The sequence below is a fragment of the Lepidochelys kempii genome, chromosome 15, assembly GCF_965140285.1.
Source record: "Lepidochelys kempii isolate rLepKem1 chromosome 15, rLepKem1.hap1, whole genome shotgun sequence".
In the NCBI taxonomy this organism is placed as follows: Eukaryota; Metazoa; Chordata; order Testudines; family Cheloniidae; genus Lepidochelys; species Lepidochelys kempii.
The window spans coordinates 22,486,387-22,510,821 of NC_136394.1; the positions used below are offsets into that span (position 1 = coordinate 22,486,387).

A 24,435-nucleotide genomic window follows, 5' to 3' on the forward strand; every position below is an offset into this window, starting at 1 on the left:
ATCAGCTTTTCTTATGGGCAGGTTATGTCATAAGGCTGTGATATTTTTCAGTGGGGCTTAACGGAGTTAGGATTTTAATGGGAACTGGGTGCCTAACTCCCTTAGACAGGAAAATCCCTTCCTAATAGTCCATTATGGGATTTCTTGCACCTTCCTCTGAAACCTCTGCTAATATCCACTCTCAGAGACATAACACTAAATTAAATGGACCATGGGTTTGATCCCGTATGGCAATTCCTATGTTCCTAAAAATGTCAGAAAGGAGCTATCTGGGGAAGGAATTACCTGCTACTACAATTCAATTTAGTGAGGCAAGAATCAGTTGTACAATTTTATTTTATTATATGCAGTAGATCTTAGTCATTGCCCAATTCATTTTTATGACCAGACTTTCACCAACTTAATCCTCTTAGGGACATATCAAAAAACATTCCTGAGAAGATTGCTTCACAGGAGCATCACTGCCAATCCCCACTGCCTGTAGTCTATTCCACTCTTGGTCTGCTTACAGTCAGACTTAAGCAACACCTGTGTGTCTAGTTGGCTTTCTGTTTATTCATTGAAGATGATTAAATTTTCACATCAAGATAATGCTACCATCAGATTTTCACCTCCTGGGTGCTTTTTCAAGACTTCTTGGAGCCCCTGCTGTGAAAAGCAAACTATAGCTATCTATACAAGAAAGCAATCATTTCAACATTCTCACTCTTGATTTAACCTCACAAAATACTCAAGAGCCCTAATATGGGGAGCACGTTAATACAGTAAGTGCAACGCTGGCATTTTAGGTGCTCCAGCCATAACAGCTATGTGGAAATTGATGTCTGAAAGGAGGCACCTGGTTTTTGTTTTTAGCTTAAGTGGGAGCTTCACTTTCTGCTGTAGCATTGCGCTTCCAAGAAGCTTTCCCTAATCTGTAATACAATTTTAATGCCAAGTGACAGCCTACTCTGAAAAGCGAATATGCAAAAACAACACTTTCAACAGATCTGGCCCTTTGATGTATTCTTCTTGCATTAGTCACAAAAATAATGTTTTACTTTTTTAATGTTTTACTTCTGCTAGTGCTACTGAGTTAATGCTTTGGGACAATGAGCTGTATTGTGTTCTGGCTCATGGATCATAAATAGAAAAAAAAAAAAAAGTCCCAGCTATTGCTGGGCCAAATTCCACTCTCCATTTCAGATGTGTAACTGAGCACAGATTTGACCCGCAAAATCTGTATTGCACATACCAGCTTGATTTTGCAAAGCAAACTTGTAAATCGAAGAAACTTGATAGCCATTAGCAGGCTATTAAAAAACTGCCATACTGTCACTTTTACAGTGATATTTCAGAGTATAATTGCACTATAAAGAGGAGGTCAAATTTTCTACAGTGTAACTCCACTGACTTCACTGGAGTCACATTAGCAGAGAATTTGGCCCAAGAAATGTTGTCTAGTAGCTATAACAGGGGACTAGGAATTGGGACTCCAGTATTCTATGCCTGGCTGTGTTCTTGACTCACCTGATCTAGGGCAAGTCACTCAATTGCAAACTGCCTGTGTTTACCTATCTGTAAAATGGATATTATACTTCAAGGGATGCTATGAGGCTTTACCAAATAATGTTGGTGAAGTGCTTTGAACCCCTCAGCTGAAAGGCACAATGAAAGTACAAAAAGCTTCTCAAGATCAGGTGCAGCTTGCGGAAAACATTTTGCTTAGATATCGCCCTGCTTATATAACACTTCTGCATGAAAACAAGATCTTTGTTGATTCTGTTCCTACAGTTTGTTCCTCATCTGAAATCATAATCCTATCTTTGTCACATCAGTCACTTTTACAGCAAGCAAACTGGAATGTCACTAGCAAAGAATTATGACTTTAGGTGGAGAATAAGAAGGCAGAAACAGGTGAATTCTTTCTGAGAATCTCTGCCCCTGTATTTGTGTAGATGTCCTTAATATTTTGCTTCCTTTGATCTTTATTTATGCTGTACAAGTAGACTTGTTCCTGTGTCCCTAAAATAAAATGTTTTACAAAGTTTTCCAAAAGTTCAGAGCAGCTTTTTAAACTAAAACTGAGTAAATAATAGATGGTCTTTTAAGAACCAATTATGAAGAAATGGCTTCCTAAATCCTGGGATTCTGAATTTTCCTTTAAGTCCCTTATTCCAGTGGTTCTCAAACTGTGGGTTGGAACCCCAAAGTGGGTCGCAACTCCATTTTAATGGGATCACCAGGGCTGGCATTAGACTTGCTGAGGCTCAGGGCCGAAGCCTGAGCCTCACCGCCTGGCACCAAAGCCCTTGGGCTTCGGCTTTGCCCCTGCCTCCCTCCCTGCCACTGGGGCTAAACCCCTTGGCCTCCAGCTTTGGCCTTCCTGCCTGGGGTGGCAGGGCTTGGGCTTCAGCTTTGCGCCCCTCCCCGCCATTTAGGGCTCGGGCAAGCTCAGGCTTCAGTCCCCCCTCCTGGGGTCATGAAGTAATTTTTGTTGTCAGAAGGGGGTTGCGATGCAATGAAGTTTGAGAACCCCTGCCTTATTCAAATCCAGCCAAGGCAGACAGTGCTCAAATGGTATTACCAGGTGATGGCTGTTCAGTGCTCTGTAAGTATTGTGTTCTCACTCCAGTTCTTAGTGGATAGGTGTCAACATTGCAAATACCATCCCTTTACCTGGCACCATGACTAACAGGTTTTGCAGAACTGCAATGGACTTGGTGACAGAATAACCTTCTCCCACTTGGTAGTAGTGCCTCTAGGTTTGAAACATGCTAGGGGGGAAATAACTTCAGGCTCCAGGGCTTTCAAACCTTTCTCGGCCATTAAACGGACAGGTTTAAAATTAATACTTTTATATTTAATATATATTTAGCTTGATGGTAGTAAATGACAATGACTGATACTTAATTGGGAAAGACTATGTATATTCTGTTTGAGGGAGACATTTGGTTAGTACCAACTATTTAAGTGGCACTAAATCCTAGGTGCTGGAGAATCCACTGCTACATAAATCCTCCAGTCCTTCCCTCCCTGCAGCAGGAATGTGAGGGTCATAAAAACTGGGGAAGATGTTGCCAAAGCTTATATATAAAAAGATTAAATAAAGAATATATATTAGACTGCAAAAACCAGGGGACTCTACTTCAGAATTGAGATATAGCATGGCACTATATATATGGGGCCTTGAGAATATCCATGTCTTGGGTGTCAAGAGTATAACAGAGAAACAAACTAAGTAGCATCTCAGGAATAATTTCTGAAGTATTCCAGAATACATTATTTTTATGATAAAGGCAAGAGTAAAATACAGCCACCATCACTTAACAGGACTTTAAAATAGCAAATTTATTTAACACCCTCCCAATATGAACAATCAAGAAAAAAAATTGATAGAGCAATCTCAGATAAATAGTAAAAAATTGTTCTTATAAATCTTACTGAAGAGCCGCAGGCGTCTGTGTGATATCAAACTCGGACTTGCTGGAGGTAAGGATGCAGTTTGAGAATATCTTATCTCAAGTGACCTAGTTTCTCACTGTTTGTTCAAATACAGACATTTTTCTTATTTGAGGTTTTAATGGCTGTTTTCATAAAATGTATTCACAAGTTTGCAAAGGGGGAAAACCAAACTTTCGATGATTTTCATTCAAAGTGCTTGTTTTGGACAGGATTTTTTTTTTTTTAAATCCAGAAAAAATACAAACCTTTAACATTTGTTTTGCCTTTTATAGTTTAAGATTTGAAAATAATACATATTAGAGGTCAAATTTATTTTTAATATCAGGTATATTGATTTTATTTGTGCATTTAAATAACTTAGAACACGAGGTTACACATAAGCACACCCTGTCTACAAACAAGATTGCCCTTATGAATGCTGGGTCAAGGGCAAAGTCTTCAGGGTTAATTTTTTTAAATTCCTGACTTGAACTTGATTTTCACTTGTATTCCAGAGACTTTTAGATCACCATACCAGGTCCACATTATTTAGGCTTATCCACCTGACTCCTCTTTTGTTCAGAAACTATGTCTAAGTTATGACTGGAGAGTGAGGTTAAATTCCCTCTCGAATCCTCCTTTCTGTTCACTTTGAACCGTACCAAGTCTTTTATCTCTCATGAAAAATTGTTCATTTTTCTTTGTGGCAGGGTGGTCCCCCCGCCATGCCTTGAAGGGCTTAAAACATCCCTGGGAGAGGGCGGAAAACAGCCCCATCTATAGCCTATGTAATTAGGGCCCAGCTGGCCCTTATAAGAGGGCAGTGGGCCAGAAGGAGAGACACTCTGTCTTGCTACATGAAAAGACAAGGACCTGACTGTCTGGGAAGCTGAGGAGGGTACCTAAGGCAGAGCAGTGCTGGGGAAGGACAGAGGGAGCTGGGGAGCTCCAGCCGAGCAGAGCCCCAGGCTGCAGGCCGAGGTAAAGGCCCACAAAAGGATACTAAGGCTGCAGAGGAGCAGCCCAGACCTAGACAGAGGCAGCTGGTCCGACCCCCCTTTCCGATGATGAGTGGTACAGACTGCAGTCTGCCCCAGGGAGCAGGGGCTAGAAGATGTCCGACCGTAGCCACTGAGGCAAGGGAGGGATAAGGGATTGGGGGTTCCCCTGAGAGGGGAGACCCAGACTGAGGGGGTACTGCCAGGGGGCAGAACCCTAATCTAGAAAGGCACCAGGATCCGGGGCGAGCAGCAGGCAAGACACCGACTGGCAGAGGGCGCTCCTGGCTGAAAAGAGCTAATTCCCTGGACAACCAGCAGGAGGCGCTGCTGCAGCGGTGCGTCATCAACCCGCAACGGTCTTCTACACATTTCAAAGTATTAACTGCTCTCCTACAAAAGAAAATCTGTACGTTTCTTGCTGAGATTTCAGACTCTGTCTGAGATGGTTATTTTATCTTCCAGAGTTTGAATCTTGGATGACTTTGTCCACCACTGGAATATATCTTTGATATGCTCAGTAAGTCTTCTAACTCTGCTTTGTCCTTTACATTCATCTCTTCATCCACATGTTGGAAGTGTCACAATAAATCATCTAATTTCTTTTGTGTTCTCATAACTAAGAGTTTTGCAGCATTAGGTCTTCAACACAGGTTGTTTTTTTAAATATTGTCTCTGACTCTCAAAATTCAACCCTTTCATGATTTTAAATATCTTTAGCTGCTCAGCCCCGCCAAATTCCCCATTTTGTTTACTACAGTAGCATTACATGGCAGTTCCCATAATCCAATCCAGTATTTCAATTCTACCTTATTGTTTGCTGATCTGGAAGCCACTGATTTCATCGAGAACAGAATTAGGTCCATCATTTGTACAATTAGGTCCACATTCAGCAACACACTTAAGAATAAGTGTATGAATAACTTTAAAAAATTATTAAATGCTTGTCATAATTAGGACCTTAATCTACAAAGTAATTCTTTCCCTTGAAATGAAATAAGGGGGAGGATATAGGGGACAGACTCCATTGTAACTGAAGAAACTAAATGTAGTTTATCATAAATTTATCACTACAGGGCATTTGCACTCTCAGAGCCCTAATCTTCCTAGGTGCTGCACACTCTCAACTTCCATTGATTCCACTGAAGTACTCAACACCTCACAGGATAAGGACCTTATCTGGAAAAATTAGATTGCAGGAAATGTAGCATCATATGGCTTCTACAATTTCTAGATGTTATCAGTAATAGACATGGCAGTATGGTTTTCATTGCACGTGAACAAAAAAACAGTCTGAGATATTTTCCCCCAAAGATTCAACAATCAGACTTCACAATGTTAGTGTGAATAGGACTGAATTTTTTAGTATAGGCCTGGCTTCCTACCCTACTAGCAAATTTTAAGCCAGGTTAAAAGCATCTCACACTGAGTAGTAACTCACTCCAATAATCCTATTCACTCAAATGGGAACACTATGGTGAGTAACTGCTCATTGGTGTAATTCAAGAGTTCATAATAGCCCTCAAAATGTCCAGTTACTAGGAACATACCTAAGAACTATGTTTTGATCATTGGCTAGATAGTGACTGAGAGGGAAATACCTGACTGGCTTGTGTTATGACCATTGCTTGCTGAAGTCCCTTGGATTTCTACAGAGACTTTCACCATCTGGTCTTCCTTAACATTGCACTAACCGTGTCTCTTTCTCCATAGTTTTAGGAAAACACAATGCATCTGTGCAATCCCATCTATGCCATAATAGGTCACGTAACATTTTCAATCTTGCTCCATAGCAAAGCATCTTCAGAAATTGCCCTAGCAGAGGGAAATTAAATACCAAGACTATGTCTGATGTTGGTTGTTTGATTCTACAGTGACACCTGATCCTAAGAGATCATGGGACCTTCCTGGAGTGTCTAATATTGGTTCACTTTCCTGCCAGAATAGGATTGAAATCTAATCAATCTTTCTCAACTCATAACTAACAAAGTGCAGTACAGTAATCTACCCTTCTGAACCACAGTGCCCTTATTTGGATCTTAGGAACCTAATCGAATGCTCACTGAAATCAATGGAAGTCTTTCCATCAACTTAAATGGGCATTGGACCAGTCCCTACCTTAAGCAGCTATATGCCATCCTTGAGCAGAGGACACAAATCTGGGTTTTCACGTTGACGTAGGTTGTGTTGTTGTTTTCTATTGACAAATTTTCAGTGGAGTCTACACTATCTAAATTGTTTTAGGTCCACAGATGGACATCTCAAACTGGTGACATGACTGATGTGATTTGGATAGTTACTAAGCATCAACAGGAAAAGTTTCTGTCTTAGAAATTTGCTTCCAGGATAACTGTCTTGTTGGAGTCTAAGTTTAAATCTAGGGGTGGCCATGATTTTTGGTTTGTCTTTTGAAGTCTGCAGTCTGTCTTTTCATTATGCGGAAAAGACTGCAAAGTTGACGACAAATAAAACCCTAATTAATTCCAAAAGTTCCCTCTTTGCAGATTTATCCAATAAAATGCTTCAAAGTCTCCAGTTGGTGAAACTATTGCCGCTGGGAGTTTAGGTACACTATCTCTAACCAAGCATTACCGTCAGTCCCTTGATCATTGCATTGAAGCCTAATGAGTTAAAATACAGATTCCATGATTTTATACCATTCTTGCATTGTACCCACAAAAATTATTACAAAAATTAAAAATGCCTTCCTTACATTAGGCCACTGTCATTTATATCCACCATTCATTGAAATCTGCTAGGCAGCCTGCTTTCCTTGGATTTTGCCTGCATGCCTCCCACATTTTGAGAGGTGAGGGAAGGCTGGTTTTAGCACCCACTGTAATTGATCCAGGCCATATTCTGCCACCCTTATTCATACGGTGTCTACTTGTACCTCACTCCATCTACAGTCCCGCTGTTTTCAATCAGACTATTTGTGGGATAAGGTTCTATACAGCATGATTATCAGGCATCACTATGGTTGTGGAACTCAAAACCAAGTTGGACTATGTAAGTGGGGCATATACAATTAGGAAAAAACCCAAGTTTTCAAAAGGGTCCACTGATTTTATGACACTTACTTGGCACTATATGGCCTAATTTTCATGGCTGCTTAGCATTTATGGCTCCCAGTGACTTCAGTTGGAATTGTAGGGCTAGGTACTGGCTGACTTGAGTTGGGCACATAAGATAGAGAACACTTCTAAAAATATTTGGAGCGGGTTTTGGAGAAAAAACTATTAATCCCCTTTAGAGACGGGATAGAAGTAACAGTGAATACATGATAGAAGTCAAAAGAGAGTAAATTTCATAAGATGAATGAGATTGGGCAGTCACAGAATCACATAAATAGTAGATGATCTGGTTAAAGTGCACTGCATTGAGCAACTATATGCTTTAACTGAATCAAAATGGCACTACTTTCCAGGAAAATATCATCACTGCTATATTTTCTAAGACTTGCCACTAACTGCTACTAGATTACATAAATCTGAATGTATGAGACTGGATCTAGAAATTGCAAACTCCATGAGAAGCACCCCTTCTGTTCCCTTTGTTTGTTATTCTCCAGCAAGCATGGAATTAGGGATAAACAACCAGACCTGACCTGCTACAATGGAAGATGTTCTAAATGCTACAATGTTGCTGGGGTATGGGGGAAAGTGTTGATGAGAACTACAGCCCATCTCAGTAGACCAAAATAGGAGCAGGACTGATGATAAGACAAACGAGATGAGAAACTTGGTCATAAAACCAATACACACTGAATAATTTTGTCACTTTTCAAGTTATTACTTAGCAGGCATGGAAGTCACAGTCACTGTTTGCTTTTGTCTGTGAATTATGAATTATTTTGCACGTTTGCATTAGAGTACATTAGGATAAAACTGCCTTTAATATATCAGACAAAATGCATTTATAGGGAATCTTCTCCTCCCTCGCACCCTCCGACCCAGCTGTTCCTTTAATCACAGAATAGTGAGATACAGGATCCAATCAATGCTGGGGCTATCCTAGGCAAGTGACAAATCGTTATACTTCTGAAAATTATTAATCTTAGTGGCGCTGTGCTGGTGTGCTATGATTTACTGAGAACAAAATAACCTCACAGTGCTCAATTTAAAATTGGACATGGGTTCTGAATAATGACACACACTTACTGACATGATAAAGCAATTGAATAGTGTGGATTCATTTGTAACAAAGGAAGAAACAGCTGTACTGTTGAAGATCAGATTGATGAATACAATGCAACAAAAAAAATTTCCAGGGTAAAATGTCTGAAAATTTTTCTTGTTGGGAAAAGGAGCCTTAACAATCAACGTGTTAAGGTTAGATGGTTTTTTGAAATTAGCCCTTCCCCCAGATGTGCCATTACAAGGGAAAGTTTAGAAGAGCTCGCTTTTACTTACAGGTTGAGGTAGGAACTCAGTGTAACAGTGCTGGGGCTCATGAGCTTGCTCCGCAGGTACAATTCACTAGTTCACATGGCAGACATATTGCACATAGCAAGGAATGATCCAGACACCTGCATTTCCCCCACGGTCATTACATGAAGTAGCATGTGCTGCATATATGTTTCAGAAGTTATTGGGTTCAAAATGCAAGATTGTATGGCATGTGTTATGCAGGATGTCAGACCAGATGATCACAGCGATCATTGAAATCTATGAATCTCAGTGCAACCAGTCAGGCTATTGTAACTCTTGAGTTTTCCTGTCCACTGGATACCTCAGTGCCTGCTTCTTTTGTGTCTCTTCCGGTCAAGCACCATAGATTTAGCTCCCCTCGCCTATGGCAGTTCAGAAATAGAGACCCTTTATAGCAGATTAGTTCTGGCCCCTTCAACTTTCAATTTAAAGTGGCACGGAGCCATTGAAGTCAATGGAGCTACTCTAGTTTACATCAGCAGAGGATCTGGCCCTAATTTGTCTTTTGGACATACTCTTTCTGCAGGCTTTTAGGAAGACTGGGGTAAAAAGGCGGAGAGCTTTATTTATCACTACTCATTGGGTAGTGGATTATTACCAACTATAGCTATAAGTTTCAGAGTAGCAGCCGTGTCTCTAAGGTACCACAAGTACTCCTTTTCTTATAGCTATAAGGTAGAAACCTCTTCTCAATTTTCATATAATGCTAGTGTATGTATTTGATCTGAGCTTAAAAAATTTAGAAGAGTCCCCCGAACATGGGAAGGCTGTTGACTGCCAGGTTATTGGGGGGGAAATAACAAAGCTATAAACCCTCAGTTGCCACAACTGACTCTGCATTCCTGACTTCCCCATGCCACAAAAATTAGGCAAACCCTTTGCTGAGTCTAGTCTGCTTCTATGTATATATTTATTTGTATTCAGATAAGTAAGTCAGTGAGATTTTGTTGTTGTTGTTCTTGGCTGACAAACGGCAAAGGTGCTCTCAGCCCAGAAAACAATTTGTGTTTCAATTTGAGAGGGGAAAAAAAATCAACTTTCCAATATTCAAGCTACATGAACTATAACTTTTAAAGTATTTATACTTACTATTCAAATGACGTACTCAAAGGAGTTGTGCTCCGGGGTTAAATGCACAATAGGCATATTAATTATAAATTAATTAAATGGGCATTTTAACCAATAGGCAATTCAAAAATCCTTTTAAAATTTATTATGCTGTGTCTGGCACACATCTGCTTGTATGTTGTTTTCCCGTCCCCTGGCATTTCTCTGTTGGACTGTAAGTCCTTCAGGCCAGGAACTATGTTTCTATGTTTGTGTGGTGCCCAGCACAATGGGGACCTGATTAAATATTTAATAACAATAATTAGAGACAGGCAGGAAGTCAGTTTTCCCATCCCAGGAAAATTTTTGAGAGTCTGGAAAACTTTCCATCCCAAATCAGGACAAAAACTGATAACTCTCAAAATTTAGCAAAGTTGAAATCCTGCAATATTTTGTTTTAGAAACAAATATGTTCCTCTGGAAATATACTCATCCAGCTGTAGATGCTGACTGAAATTAACATAAATGTCAGTTTCAGAGCTGCAGATCACTCAATAGCAGCTGTGAAACTGACCAGACTCTTGCTGTCAGCCTGGGATCCATGTAAAGTTCATAGAAAACGAATCAATCCCAGAAAAGATTTTGACAACTCAGTTAATTCCAACAAAAAAAAAGTTGTCTGAATTTTTTCAACCAACTCTAACAACATGCAGAGAATATTCTTGATTTCTATGAACTCTAGGTCAGGTGCTAGGGGGTCTCATTGAAATAAATGACAAAACTCCCATTGCTTTCAGTAGAAGCTGGTTCATACCCTAACTGCCTATTTAAAAGATTTATTAATTTATTAATAAAACAATCTTTTCTTTTCCTAAATTGTCTCCTGCTTTGAAACCAAGTTTCAGCCCAGACTGAAATATACAATTGGCACCATAAAGAGGTTCCCAGATAGTTTAGTGGCAACCTGCCTGTCCAGAAGTCCAAGCATGCTTACCATTCTTGTTGAGTCTTCACAGTGAGGCCATATAGCCTATAGGCACAAATACTGAATGATATCTGACCTCTCCAGGTCAAGAATTAGGCTCACTGTGGGGGTAAGATCGTGAAAGTATGAACTGCTGTTACAGATTCCCTACCCATCTCTTCTGTGAAAGTCATACAGGCCTCCATCACATTCCGGTGTAACACAAGCATGCTCAGATATCTGTGCTTTGGTCATGAGTGAAATGAGTGTTACTGCCAACTACCTTTCCAAGGGACATCTGTCCATATCTCATAGCCACTTTATTGTTTGGTACAATTTCATGTTTGTCAGTTTAAGAGCGGCAAAAGGTTGGGAGTAGGAATAGCAGGGGGAGTTTGCTGCTGTGATTAACAAGCAAGGGCGGAATTCTGACTGCATGATTTTAGCTAGCGCTGTTAATCCCTCATTTTCAAGAGTACTAAAAAACATAACCATACAACAGATCAACTTACATATTTTAAGATCCCTTCCAGCATGGAGACAAAAACAGAAAATCATTCAAACATATCAGGAATATATACTGAAAACTTAATTAGAGGAACAGGCAGCATGTGTGAGCTATGATCTTCATGCACTTTGTTCAGAAGCATAAAGCAGTTTTACATTTTACCTGCATTTTGTAGAAATCTCTTCCAGTTAAAAGTTGCACTGGGTGTGGTCATAATTCCTAGATTCAAGGGAAGAAAAGGACAACATGTTTTACTAGACCTATGGTGGCAGAACAATAGCTCTTAAAGTCTTGTATTGAGTGAATCATGTCTTTGTCAAATACTCTAAATCCCACTTGAAATTGCTCCCATTTCAGGCTTTTCCTTTCCCGCCTACATTTCCTTGCCTAGAATTTCTGTAGCATTCAGTTTGAGTTTTCCAATTTAGGTTCCAATATTTATACCTTGGGCCAAATGCACTCACAGGGTGCAACTCCATGGAAGTCCACAGAGTCATGCCTACTTGCATCAATGTTGGTTTGGCCTCTTAATACTATGTTGTTGTCTGGATATCTCATAGGTAGATTTTACTTGACGGGAAAATCATCTGGATTTGTTCTGAAACATACACCAAAGTATCATGGAATAAAACATCATGCCCAAATACTTGGATGTCACTACCAAATTATATGAATATTTAATCTCTTCATAAATCTTAAACTCTAACCCCACACTACACAGTTAAAAAAAATCTCTCTTTAGAAGGCCAAAGTTAAACATCTAAAATTTTATTTTCACATTCTACAATTGGTTAGTTTAGGAACATCAGCTGCAGCTGAAGCACCCACATTTAAAACGCAAAGCTAGGTCTTAATTTTTATTAAATATTACCTAGATGGCACCATAGATGTATATAGCGCTTTACAAACAGAATACATCACATTCCCTGGACTAACTGTCCAACCAAGATTTTCAAAAGCAAATACTGATTTTGGGTGCCTCTGGTTTTGGGACTCCAACTTGAGGCATGTTAAAGGGGCCTGATTTTTAGAGAATGGGTGCTCAGCACTTTCTGAAAATTAGGCGTGAAGAGTTGATGCAAAGCTTATTGAAGTCTATGGAAGACTCTCCCTGACTTCATCATGCTCTGGGTCAGGCCCATAAATGTGTCATGTTGGGCTGCTGAAAGTTGACTCACCCAAAATCAAGAGTTCACTTGAAAATCTAGGTGAAATCTTGGCCCACTGAAGTCAACAGCAAAACTTTGACTCCAGTGGAGCCAGGCTGTCATCCTACGTCTATTTCAGCAAGACTTCTGTATCACTTGAAAAATGCACATAAGTAAACATCACAAGGGTAGCAAGCTTTAAAACAAGCACGTACCTTGAATATTTCAAAACTTACCTTGAGTTTGGATATATATTTTGCTTCTAGCATCTGGCTTTAAAGAGAGGAGAGCAAAAGCGTAAATTTCATTGCACGCTCCCCACCCCAAAAACTGTTCAGACTCAAAATAATCTAGTGCAGTAATATGCTCAACTACATAGTTGCCCTTTGAGTATTGAGAAGCAAAACAGACTAGCTGTACTTCTAATGGGTTTTGAACATTAGAAAGGAATACTTTTGCAAGGTCAAATGCACAAGAAGATCAGTGATTAAAATTAGGTTTAATCTTTGTATCAACCAACCAATTTTGCAGTTTGATACAATTACCAGATTAATATAAAACCTACTTTTTCACAATGACACTTCTAGCATCCATTAGTCTGCTCATTGCATGGAGAGAGAGAGAGAGAGAGAACTATTTCTCTGCAGAAGGAAGGCTGTCATTTCAAAAACAACTGGGACTAGCAAAAAAACCATAATTGGTTTAAAAGCCACAGAATCAGTTTAATCAAAGTGCATTTATCTAAAAAGGGCTTTTCAAACATACCAGGCAAGAAACAAAACCCCACTTATCTCTCACAGCATCCTTTGTCAAAGACTGCTGCCAAATATATATGGCCTTATCTACATGTGGAAATTGACCAGAACAGCTATTCTGGAATAACTATTCTGCTATAGCTTCTGGAATAACTCCCCTCTGTGGACACTACTCTGCTTCCAAAGGTATTCTGGAATAGCTATGCAATGCAGATACAGCTGTTTTCACCATGTAGACAAAGCTTATGTGTTTAAACAAGGGCTTGCTCCTTCACAGCCTACCTTCTCTCCATAATTGATTCTATAGCAAATCAGGCTGTATAATATGCATTTTGCTATGAAACCAGCCAAGTAGGCCTTTAGTCAAGAAGTTCCCTCAGGTCCTCTCTACAACAAAAAGGCATTGCACACAGCCAAAGGAGCAACATCTGTGCAAAGCTTTGTATTCATACAAAACCACCTTACTTACAAGTCTTACAAGCACTCACTATAACATCTGTGAAGAGGCATTAAGTTCCCGTCTGGCTGAACTGGTGTAGTCAGTCTATGAATTCTCCCAAGATATCCCTGGAAGCTTCAGGGTTTGAAACTGCACAACAATGATGTTTTCTATCATAAGGGCAAATATATCCCCCTCCTTTGCTGCAGCTACCCACAGAGTGGGAGGCACTGGCCTGGATTTGGAGGGGAGGGTGCACTCCTGTGAAATACAGATCACTGGTCTGTGGTGTCTCCCTCTACAGCATGGGGCCTGAGGATCAGCTGCCATGCAGGCAATCCTATCCTCCATCTTTTGGAGGATACAGGCCCCAGAGCTGTAGTACTGTTGGGCTGTAGTACTGGCTAGTGCTTGCCTAAATAGTTCAGACTGAGTATTGTGGTGAGCAGTTGCCCACTGGGGCAGAGAGTCCCTATATTATCCAGAGTTTGGCATCCACAGATACAGTATAAGCAATTTAGGATATTCACCTGTATCAGCAGATTGTGAACCTGCACATCACCCACCCTTAAGGCTGTCCTTGGGCCGCAGCCTGTGAAATCACAAGTGCCAGATAGTGACTTTATGGCAAGAAGAGACGCACGGTTTTTAGAAGAAAGCCCCAATTCAAAAACAAATGTGAACCAACTGCACATGTTATTTTTCAGCTTTGTCCTGTGTGACTGGCCCTCTCTACAGCTCAGTCACCAGTTTCAATTACTGAAAATTAACAGCAACAGAACCGAGAGAGAAAGTAATTCAAGAGGAAGTGGTATGTCATCAGCCTGAAATAGCCCAGTCAAGAGGATAGGAAGTTCACTGGATGGTACTGAACTGGCTGCTTCACAAACACTCCTCAGACAAACACTAGTGCTGTAATTAAAGGGGGACCAGGGCTGACAAGAATTACGCTGTTTAGATTAGGGCTTTCCATAGTCATGGGCTGCCCTACAGATCCTGTATGAATACTCTTATTTCATGGGCTCTAAAAAAACCCAACCAAAACAGCTTTAAGAGGTATGCAACAACATAAACAGTCTCAGCTATACTGTAACAAATAACCTCTCGTATTTATATAGCACCTGTCAGTCCAAAAGAGCTCAAACAAGTCATAAACTATAGATGGAGAGCAGTGGTGGGGAGGAGGATGGCAATCAATTGTTCTGCAATTTGATGTGTGGACAAACTAGGGAAGTTAGAAATCTGGGCTAGGAGACTGAAGCAAACCCCTACAAAAATGGCCAGGAGATCGTTAGGCTAGGATTTTTAGAAGTGTTCAGCAGCATCTGACTCTGCTCCCCTTGAAATCAATGGCAAAACTCCCTATAACTGCAATGGAAGCAGTGCGGCCAATACTGAGAGCGTCTGAAAATATCACCCTTAGAGTCCGCACAGAGGAAATAACTTCATTACACATACATGCAAAGGGTCAGACCCTCAGCTGGCATAAACTGGAGTAGCTGTATTGAATCTGATTTACACTAAGTGATGATCTAATCCAAATACTTCAAGGACCTCATTGAAACTATGAAAAAGCAAAGCAATTCCAAGTTCAAAATCGGGGCTAACTGTTCTTACTAAAACAAAAACCCCAAGTGTTGCTAAGAACCCACATGTATTTATATATTTTATAATGCTCTGCGAACGGATTGGACTTTCTTTGCTCAGTATTTGTTCTTTCACTTGCCTGGAAATACCAGAACTGCTTAGGATCCAGTACGTCACTTGCTTAACAGCTAAGTTACAAACCCAGTGAGTTTACAAAAATACAAAGCTATGCATGAGTCTGAAAAATTTCAGTTATGCACTAAAGTGGAAAAAAGTAATAAAGAACTTATTGCAACCTAGAATATTCTTTATAAGAGCACACTACCTCAAACTATAGTTCTGTGCTGTCACCAGACTAGGCATTCTTGTTGAAACAAAGATTAATGTGTGATGCATAGGTGAACTGTACACTGAGCTGAGATTATGAAACGCTGGTTGTTTTTTAGGACCACAACCCCTTTATCTGCAGCCTCATTTGTCAATGACACTGAAGAAACACAAAACTGCTCTAGTCAGTTCCAATGCGAACATTAAAGAGTATCCAATGATAATACATGTTTAAATTGTATCATATAATATAAATTCTTATTAAAAATGTACAAAATGACATCTCATTTAAAAGTAACTAGATTTTATATTACAAATCTGGTAAGGGATGATATATGTTTATTTATATCTTAGTGACTCTTTGGGGAGGTGAAAATTCACCATTGGTCTATTCCTTTGAGCACTTGGCTACTCTCAGAGATTTTTAAGGTCAGAAGGGACCATTAAGATGATGTAGGCTGTGAAATTCATCAAGTAATATCTGCATCTAGCTTGTATCTTGTGGTTGAACTAGAGCATGTTTTAGAAAGGCATCCCACGTTGATTTAAAGATGTTAGCTTTCAGGTCCATTGTCTCCAGTGGGAGCTTTTGGTGCTCAGAACCTTGTAGAATATACTTGAAAACTGCAGAATTGGCCTCTCTTTTATTTAGCACAAACAGAGGATTCAATTTCACTGTACTATATGATATTTATTGTACAAAGATTATTGTATTGATACAGCTTTTTAAACCATTTCTTTATTCGGATCCTATTGAAAGACTGTGTCTCAGAACTATCGGATATAAACTCAGAGCCTTACCTTGCTGTTACTTATAGGATGTGAATTTCACATTTCCATGTATATTGTAGAAGGCAAATCACATGGCTCTGTCCCATACAATACACAAAAAATATATTTAATCCTCACACGCACACACACAAATAGCATCATGCTACTGAGAGTTTGGCAGCTGTGTGCGAGAGGATGTGTGTTACAGAATTAGGCTAAATTCTAATTCCACATTTTACATTGGCTTAATTGCATCCTCAATCGGTACACTTTTCAAAAAGCAGCACTAACATGAGCCTGTCCTCTGGCTGCCTTCAGTCTAATTTATACCTCCGTGGTACAAATTATGCAGCAATGTGCACAAGAAAGTAGTAGACAGGGCCCGATCAGGGATCATATTCACTCAAATTCATACACTCTATGGCCTGGCTCTTAAGTCTTGCTGCAGAATGGCACTCGCACAGCTTTGGAAGGAGCTAGAATAGGGGCAGACAGTTTCAACAGTGCAGCTCTTGTCCTTGATCCCAATTCAGCCAAGCATGTAAGCACATGATGAAATCCATTGAAGTCAATGGGGACTCGCACATTTAAAGTTAAGGAACTAGTTAAATGCTTCACTGTGTCAGGGCCCTTGACATAGGTTTTCTAGTAATGTGTATATTTTACCCCTGAGAGAACTTTGCCAATGAGGAGTGAACACGGGGGGGTGACACTGGCCACAGATAACATTTCTTTTGGTTGTAGTCTCCTTTAAAAAAAACTGTGGAGGGGTATAATTGAGTGGTGATAAAACTGCCATTGGAAAGCGTTTTTTTCCGCTGAGATTACCCTGTTGGAATAACAAATTGATCATACCCACAGGGCCTTTTACAATATATCAGGTACTTAGATTATGCGTTGTGTACTTCCTAATTAAAGATACTTCATCCAATACAACGAAAGGAGTTTGTTGGAGGATATGACCCCCTGAGTACCATACAATTTCTAGTACTTGCTAGGAAGTTAAATTCTTAATTTACTGACTAAGAAAGCGCACATTGGAGGAGTGATGCAGCTCACGTTAGTATGAAATAATGGGTAAGGAATCATAATATTCATACACATCTGATGAAGTGAGCTGTAGCTCCTGAAAGCTTATGCTCAAATAAATTCGTTAGTCTCTAAGGTGCCACAAGTACTCCTTTTCTTTTTGATAATATTCTGAGGAGAATAGCACAGAAAAATACATTTGTGTTTTTCAGTGTTTGTAGTTGAAATGTCCATGTCCTGTGCTTTTTCTTAGAGGTTCAGGTGTTGTATTTGAAATAACGGTTCTTAAGAGCCAGGTCACTAGCCTAGGACTTGGGAGACCCTTCTCTGCCACAGACGTCCTGTGTGCTCTTGGGCAAGTCACTTAGCCTCTCTGTGCCTCAGCTCCCCATCTGTAAAATGGGAATTATAGCACGGTCTTGCCTCACAGGACTGAGGGAAGGCTAAATGCCTAAGGAAAATGATTGCATGATTATGGAAATTAAAATTGAAGAGCTGGTACATGCAGTTAGTTCCTATTGCTGTTGGTGATTATTAGATCAGAAATAAGGGAAGACATGGAGAGGAGGAGGAGGAGTGAATCATTAAGAGACAAATACCCTCTTAAGAAATGCCTGGAGTCAGTCATGTTGCAGCTCATTCAGTCAGGCTAGCACATGCAAACCGTGCAGATTTTTTTGAGTTCATTTCGCCGTGTGAACAGTCCAGGTGTCAGCCAAGGGATTCCTCTTCCTATCTGTAGATCAGTTTCCAAAGGAACTGCTGTTTCAATTAATGAATAGACCAAGTTCTGGTACACTCTAGGGGTGACTCCCAAAGAAGCTTGCAATAATGTAAAGCAGTGGTTTCAAGCACCTGTATTTGGATCAAAATCACTCCCGAGCAGAAGAATGTCGTCTGGAGCAACTGGACAGCAGAGCTGCTACACCAACCTCTTAAGCTATGCAGTATGTACTCCCCTTTGAACTTGGCGAGCTCTGCTACCTGGTGTGGAGGATGAGTTGGGCCAGGGCCTCCACAGCCCTCTTTGGGTTTGTTAGAGCTGCTAATGACACTAGCCAGGAGCAATCTTTGTGCTCCAGTGAGGGCAAAGACTACAGCTGTGCCCAGTTCCTTGTGCCTTCCCCATTCTTAAGCATCTGTGAAGGGTCCAGGTTCAGGCCTGGTCTACATTTGGCATTGGCCCCAAATACCACCATTTGGTGGCCAGCCACAAGTGTAGCTGCCCTAGTGCAAACACCCGTTACAGACAGGGTGAAGAATGCTAAGCTGCTGCAGCTTACCCAGTTCAAGCAGGGGTTAGCCTCACCGTTACAAACAACAGTGTTGCCTGTAAGGGACTTACAGTAGTGCAGATACAATGCTGGCTGTAATTGGGGGAACAAAGACAGGCCCTTAAACTGGTATATTATGGGCCACATCCTCAGATGGTGTAATCTGACCTAACTCCTTCAAATCAATGGAGGTTTATTGATTTAACACCAGATGAGCATCTGGCCTGAAGTTTGTAAAGCACTTCAAGGTCTTCAAAAGGCAGGTGTTCTTGAAGTACAAAGTATTATTTTATTATTACAGTGGATACTGTTGCATGATCTAAACTACTTCCATTCAAAACAAATAAAAATGTTGTTTTCTTTTAATATCTTCCAGCACATGCAGTGCAATTATAAAACAAACCACGCAAATGACAAGAAAGGAAAAAATATGACCAAACTAAATGCTTCCAATTCTGGATTATTGGTATTTAGGTGACTGCTCTACTGCTTTTCTATTTGATGATAATTAGTGGGATTAGCTAAATTATATACTGGGCCAAATTTGTTCACTAAGGAGGATTATTTAAACAAAGCAAAATCTGACAATATTGTAAAGAGAGAGAATCAAAATGTAATTACACTAAAACTATGCCTTTAGAAAGAATGCTCAGACAGAGATCGTCAAAGAGAATCACATTTTTTGCACAACTGATTTTGTCCAACCTCATTGTCTGATTTATCTGCAAGGCCTGTTTCTTAAACTTCTTTAATTTTAGCCTCTCTCTGAAATTTGTGAGTGCCTCTCTATAAAAGTTCAATGTAAGTTTACATTTTTCTCTTGTCATTTACTTTCCCTGTTCCTTTGGTCTACGCAATATATTTTTAATAGTCCAACTTTAGGAAAGTGGTCATATTCACCCATGGGAGGACTACACCGACTTCAGCTCAATTACACCAAAAATGAATTTGGAACAAGACATTTAAGATCATAGCCTCACTCTCTCACTTTTATTCCTTTTTGTTTTAGAGACTGTGGTGGCTTTAATTAATTAATTTTGGATTAAATTCTGGCCTCTGTGCAAAGCTCGAGTAATCCAGTGGACACATCCACATCACTAAAAAAACTGGATGAGGCTTCTGAACTTATTTCATATGTTACTTAAATAATATCTGAACATCAAGTTCTAGAAGTAAATTACTTAACACCAGATCTTGGGAACCCTAATTGAAATCTGTTCAGAAACTGGAAAACTAACCCTAATTAGAAAAGGAGTACTAGTGGCACGTTAGAGACTAACCAATTTATTTGAGCATAAGCTTTCGTGAGCTACAGCTCAGCATCCAATGAAGTGTGCTGTAACTCACAAAAGCTTATGCTCAAATAAATTGGTTAGTCTCTAAGGTGCCACTAGTACTCCTTTTCTTTTTGCAAATACAGACTAACACAGCTGCTATTCTGAAACCTAACCCTAATTAAGGGCCTGATCCTCTAGCCAATGAAAACAATGGCAGAGCTATCATTGCTTTCAGTGGTGAAGCATTAGGGCTTAGATTAATGTTACCACCTTTGGGTCCCAGTCCTTCAAAGAGCTCCACACAGGTGGATTCCTATGTCCATGTGGAACTTCACTACAGCCAACGGGGCTACATATGGGGAAAGAGGTTTGCTTACAAGATCAGGGCCTTATGTATTAGGTGTATGGACTATCATAAATACAACATACATTCTTCCAGAAACACACAGTAGAAGTACACAAAGAAAAAGCACAAAAGTTGTGTCCCCCAAAAATCCTTTGCTGACCTCCGTAACGGTTCCAAATTTCATCTTTGAGTGTTACACAATTTTATTAAAAAACATTCCTTTTTAACAATCTTCTTCCATTACAGTAAAGATTAAATGTAATGCTTACTGTAAAATTGAATTCAATGTGGAAATACATACTTCATGCAAATAAAAATAACGCTGCCACTAACAGGACTGAGAGTGTTTGGAAGAACTGAGCAACTGTCAGTTAAATAATATATTCAGCAGATAATAGATTATTCAATGCATTTTACTTTGTATTATTCATCCAGATCGACTGCTGATCAGATAATATCCTTCAAATAATTTGTCAAATAATGTATTTTTTATCTAATATGTTATATTACCAATAATTTTATCCAGTATTTGGCCAGCGGCAGCATTTAGCATAGAAAAGTTTTTCATTTTGTTTTCAGAAACTAACACAATTTTTTAAAAGGTATTATGTATTTTGGTGCTGTATGCCTTTCACAGCCTGGTAAATAGGGGATCTCATATTGCTGGGCTTGGCCCAACATTCATTTGAGCTTTACAATTCACTTTACGGAGTTTACTTTATTTTCTGTATTGAAAAAGCAAGTAATTACAAATTAATTTTTAAAATTGCTCATTGTAAATAGAGCTGTTCAGCAAAATTGTGGCAACTTCCAGGGGCTTAGTAAAAGATGTAAAAGGAAAGAACATAAACATACTATCAGGAGATACTCAAAAGGCAAAGGCTAGTTTTAAATGCTACAGAGCAGTACTTTAAAAACAACTATAAACTCTTCTCAAATACTAAAGGCTTTCAAATGCCAGACCTATTTGACCCAGCAAAGTGCATAAATATAAAATGTTTTCTCCTCCAGAAAAAAATCAGAAATACACAATATGAAGATTATTACAATTCTCCCACATTATTTAGAATTAAATTTTATGGCAATGCCTCGTTGATAATGCTATAATAAACATACCCACTCTGCTGCTGCCAGTTCCTTCATTTTCTCTGTGAAAGCCACTGCAAACCTAGTTAAATGGACAAAAATGGGTAGGATCATCCGCTTAAAGTCTTTAAATATAATAATAAAGCGGCACTTCAGAACAAAAGTATATAAGAACAAAGAGCAGAAGCTGATAAAAATGATTAACGTAAGACGGAAAATGCAGGAAGCGGGAATTCTATTTGTTTTGCCAAGTAGAGCTAAAGTGAGGATTGATTGCATTCAATGAAAGCCCAGACCCTGGGGATGCCCACTGCCATTTATCCAGATTGACATAGTTGCCTCCAGGCTGCTCTTCCCTTTTCTACAAGTTATGGTAAACTTCTTTCTAATGAGAGAAGGAATCTGAAGTCCAATACAGTTAGGGCATGTCTACACGTACAGTGCTCCAGTGGCGCAGCTGTACCAATTCACACCCCTGAGCAACACAAGTTATATTGACATATGTAGTAGTGTAGACATAGCCCTACATACTGCTGGCAGATCAGCCCAGCCCAGCAATTTGCACCTCTTTTCCAGTGAGTACCTGTATAACACCTCATCTCCCTTCTCCCCACTGTCTCCTTTTTGTTTCTAAGCTCCTGTATCAATGCTGTTTACTTAAATAAGCGTTGATGAGAGAGGAACATCTGTGCATCAAAAAGTTCACATTAGAGCAGGGGTGACCAACCCGTGGCTCCGGAGCCACGTGCGGCTCTTCAGAAGTTAACATGCGGCTCCTTGTACAGGCACCGACTCTGGGGCTGGAGCTACGGGCACCAACTTTCCAATGTGCCGGGGGGTGCTCACTGCTCAACCCCTGGCTCTGCCACAGGCCCTGCCCCCTCCCCTGGCTCTGCCACAGGCCCTGCCCCCTCCCCTGAGCCTGCGGTGCCCTTGCTCCTCCCCGCTCCCTCCCAGAGCCTCCTGCACGCCACAAAACAGCTGATCGGGAGGGAGGGAGGGAATGAGGGAGGGGGAGGCGCTGATCGGTGGGGCAGCCGGTGGGTGGGAGGCACTGGGAGCAGGGTGGGGGAGCTGATGGGAGGCTGCTGATGTATTACTGTGGCCCTTTGGCAATGTCCATTAGTAAATCCTGCCTCCTTATCAGGCTCAGGTTGGCCACCCCTGCACTATAGAATGTTTTCTTAATGAAACAGGAATAAATAAACTAACAAACAGGAGGAATAAATACATTAAATAAAGTAGAAAGATGATCCACCATTTAGGGTGCTAGCCTGGGACTCAGGAACCCCAGGTTCAACTCCCTGCTCTGCCACAGACTTCTTGTTTGGCCGTAGGCAAGTGGCTGACGGCCTAGCTACATGGTGCAACAATGTGCACAAAGGGGGTGCGAACTCTAAAGTGCACTGTCTTGCGCACTAAGTGGCTCATGTAAACCCTGCTGGTGCGTGTCAGACGTTCCCTAGTGCATGTTAACATACTGTGTTAACGCACACTGAGGAATCCTGTAAACATCAACAGGATCTACGTGGGCCCTTTCCCTATACTGGGGCTAAAAGTATGGGCATTGGGGAGATGGGTTACCACATTAAATCTGTGATTCTGGGTTTGTCTTCCGTAAGAGTAGTATAACGATTCTATCTTACTCTCTGTTGTTTCTTATACTGCACCCCCATGGTATGTGGGTACCAATGGGTGAGGCACTCTGGAAAGTGACAGGAACAAAAATGCTCTTTCACTAGGAGCTGTTAATGTTGTAATTTGTTGGTGTGAAGTCACAACCATCTATCGGAAGTCATAGTGCTGAATTATTATACTTATTTTCACTGTCCTGAGCCTGTTTCCATGCAGTTGCTCAGTGGTATCTGCTCTACACCATTACAATGCATTCCACATATACAATTTGACAGTTGAAAGGTTATTAAAGGCTTTGCAAATGCTTGTTTTCTCAAGTTGCATATGCTCCCTTTCAAGTTTTTACAATTATACTTTCAATACATCACATTAACAAGCAGAAAAACTCTTGCTCCCAAGTCCACAAAGTACTGTCAAATTGAAAATATACCCTGGAGGAGTACAACCACCATTTAGAGGAATTTTATTAAAAATGAAACACTCATTATAAAGCTAGACACAGTTCAATACTTTGTTTTATGGAATTTGGTGGCATATTGTGCTGGACAAGTAATCTACGATTCATAGAACTTTTCTGCTTAGAACCCTGAAATCAATAATAAAAAAATCAATTTTTATTTTAATAACTATGCAATGAATAATACTGGCAGGATGATCTGTTCACCGTAGCTTCTAGAAAACTGAATTACTTTTCCTATACTGGAGAAAAAATTATGAACTCTACAAAGCACATGGTAATACATTTTGAAGCATTAGAACAAATCCAGCCTAATAAAATACCTTTAAAGTTCCTAAGCTAATTATCACAAAACTGCACTGACTACCCATAGAACCTATCTGACCGATGCAAAAGCTATGTTTCTGCAAGATTTTGTATACTCTAAGTACAGAAACACAGGTCACAATGGAGAGACTTCAAAGAAAAAAATAGGGGTCCAGTTTTTATAAAAATGTTCAGTTTGCTTCTGTCTAATGTTCACATTTAATATTTTTGTATCAATTGCCACACTCCTATATCTCTTTTCTCCCTCCCTTCCAGAGTTATTTACCATAGGTGTTTCTGAAAGGAAAACTACAATAAATGATATTCTAACCATCTGATTACAAGCAAGAATAAATGTCTAAAGCCTCAATTCAGGTCATCACTTAAGTATCTTCTTAAATATAAGTCCCACTAGGACTTAAGCACATGCTTAAATGCTGTCCTCAATCAGAGTGTTAGTGATTGGTTCACTGGGACTTGTGCCCATACAGAGCTGACGTGAATAGAGATACACTCCAGTTCAGGAAAGTAAGGCCTCAGTTCATTCAGGTATTTAAGCATGTGTCTAACTTTAAGTATGTAAGTAGCCCCATAACTTCAATCGGGCTACTCAGGTGCTTAAATTTCA

General features: G+C 40.0%; 1 protein-coding gene across 5 annotated transcripts in view; it reads right to left on the bottom strand.

Annotated features, from left to right (window-relative positions):
- The window catches only part of GLT1D1 (glycosyltransferase 1 domain containing 1), a 90,952-nt gene that overhangs the window by 49,002 nt on the left and 17,515 nt on the right, over nucleotides 1–24,435 (bottom strand). For all 5 annotated transcript variants that reach the window (XM_073313218.1, XM_073313216.1, XM_073313217.1 and 2 more), the window contains 3 exons: nucleotides 21,440–21,491; nucleotides 12,755–12,791; nucleotides 11,533–11,589 (listed from right to left, as the gene is read on the bottom strand). In XM_073313218.1, coding sequence (XP_073169319.1) covers nucleotides 11,533–11,589; nucleotides 12,755–12,791; nucleotides 21,440–21,491 — 146 coding nt within the window. The remainder of the gene's footprint in view (nucleotides 1–11,532; nucleotides 11,590–12,754; nucleotides 12,792–21,439; nucleotides 21,492–24,435) is intronic.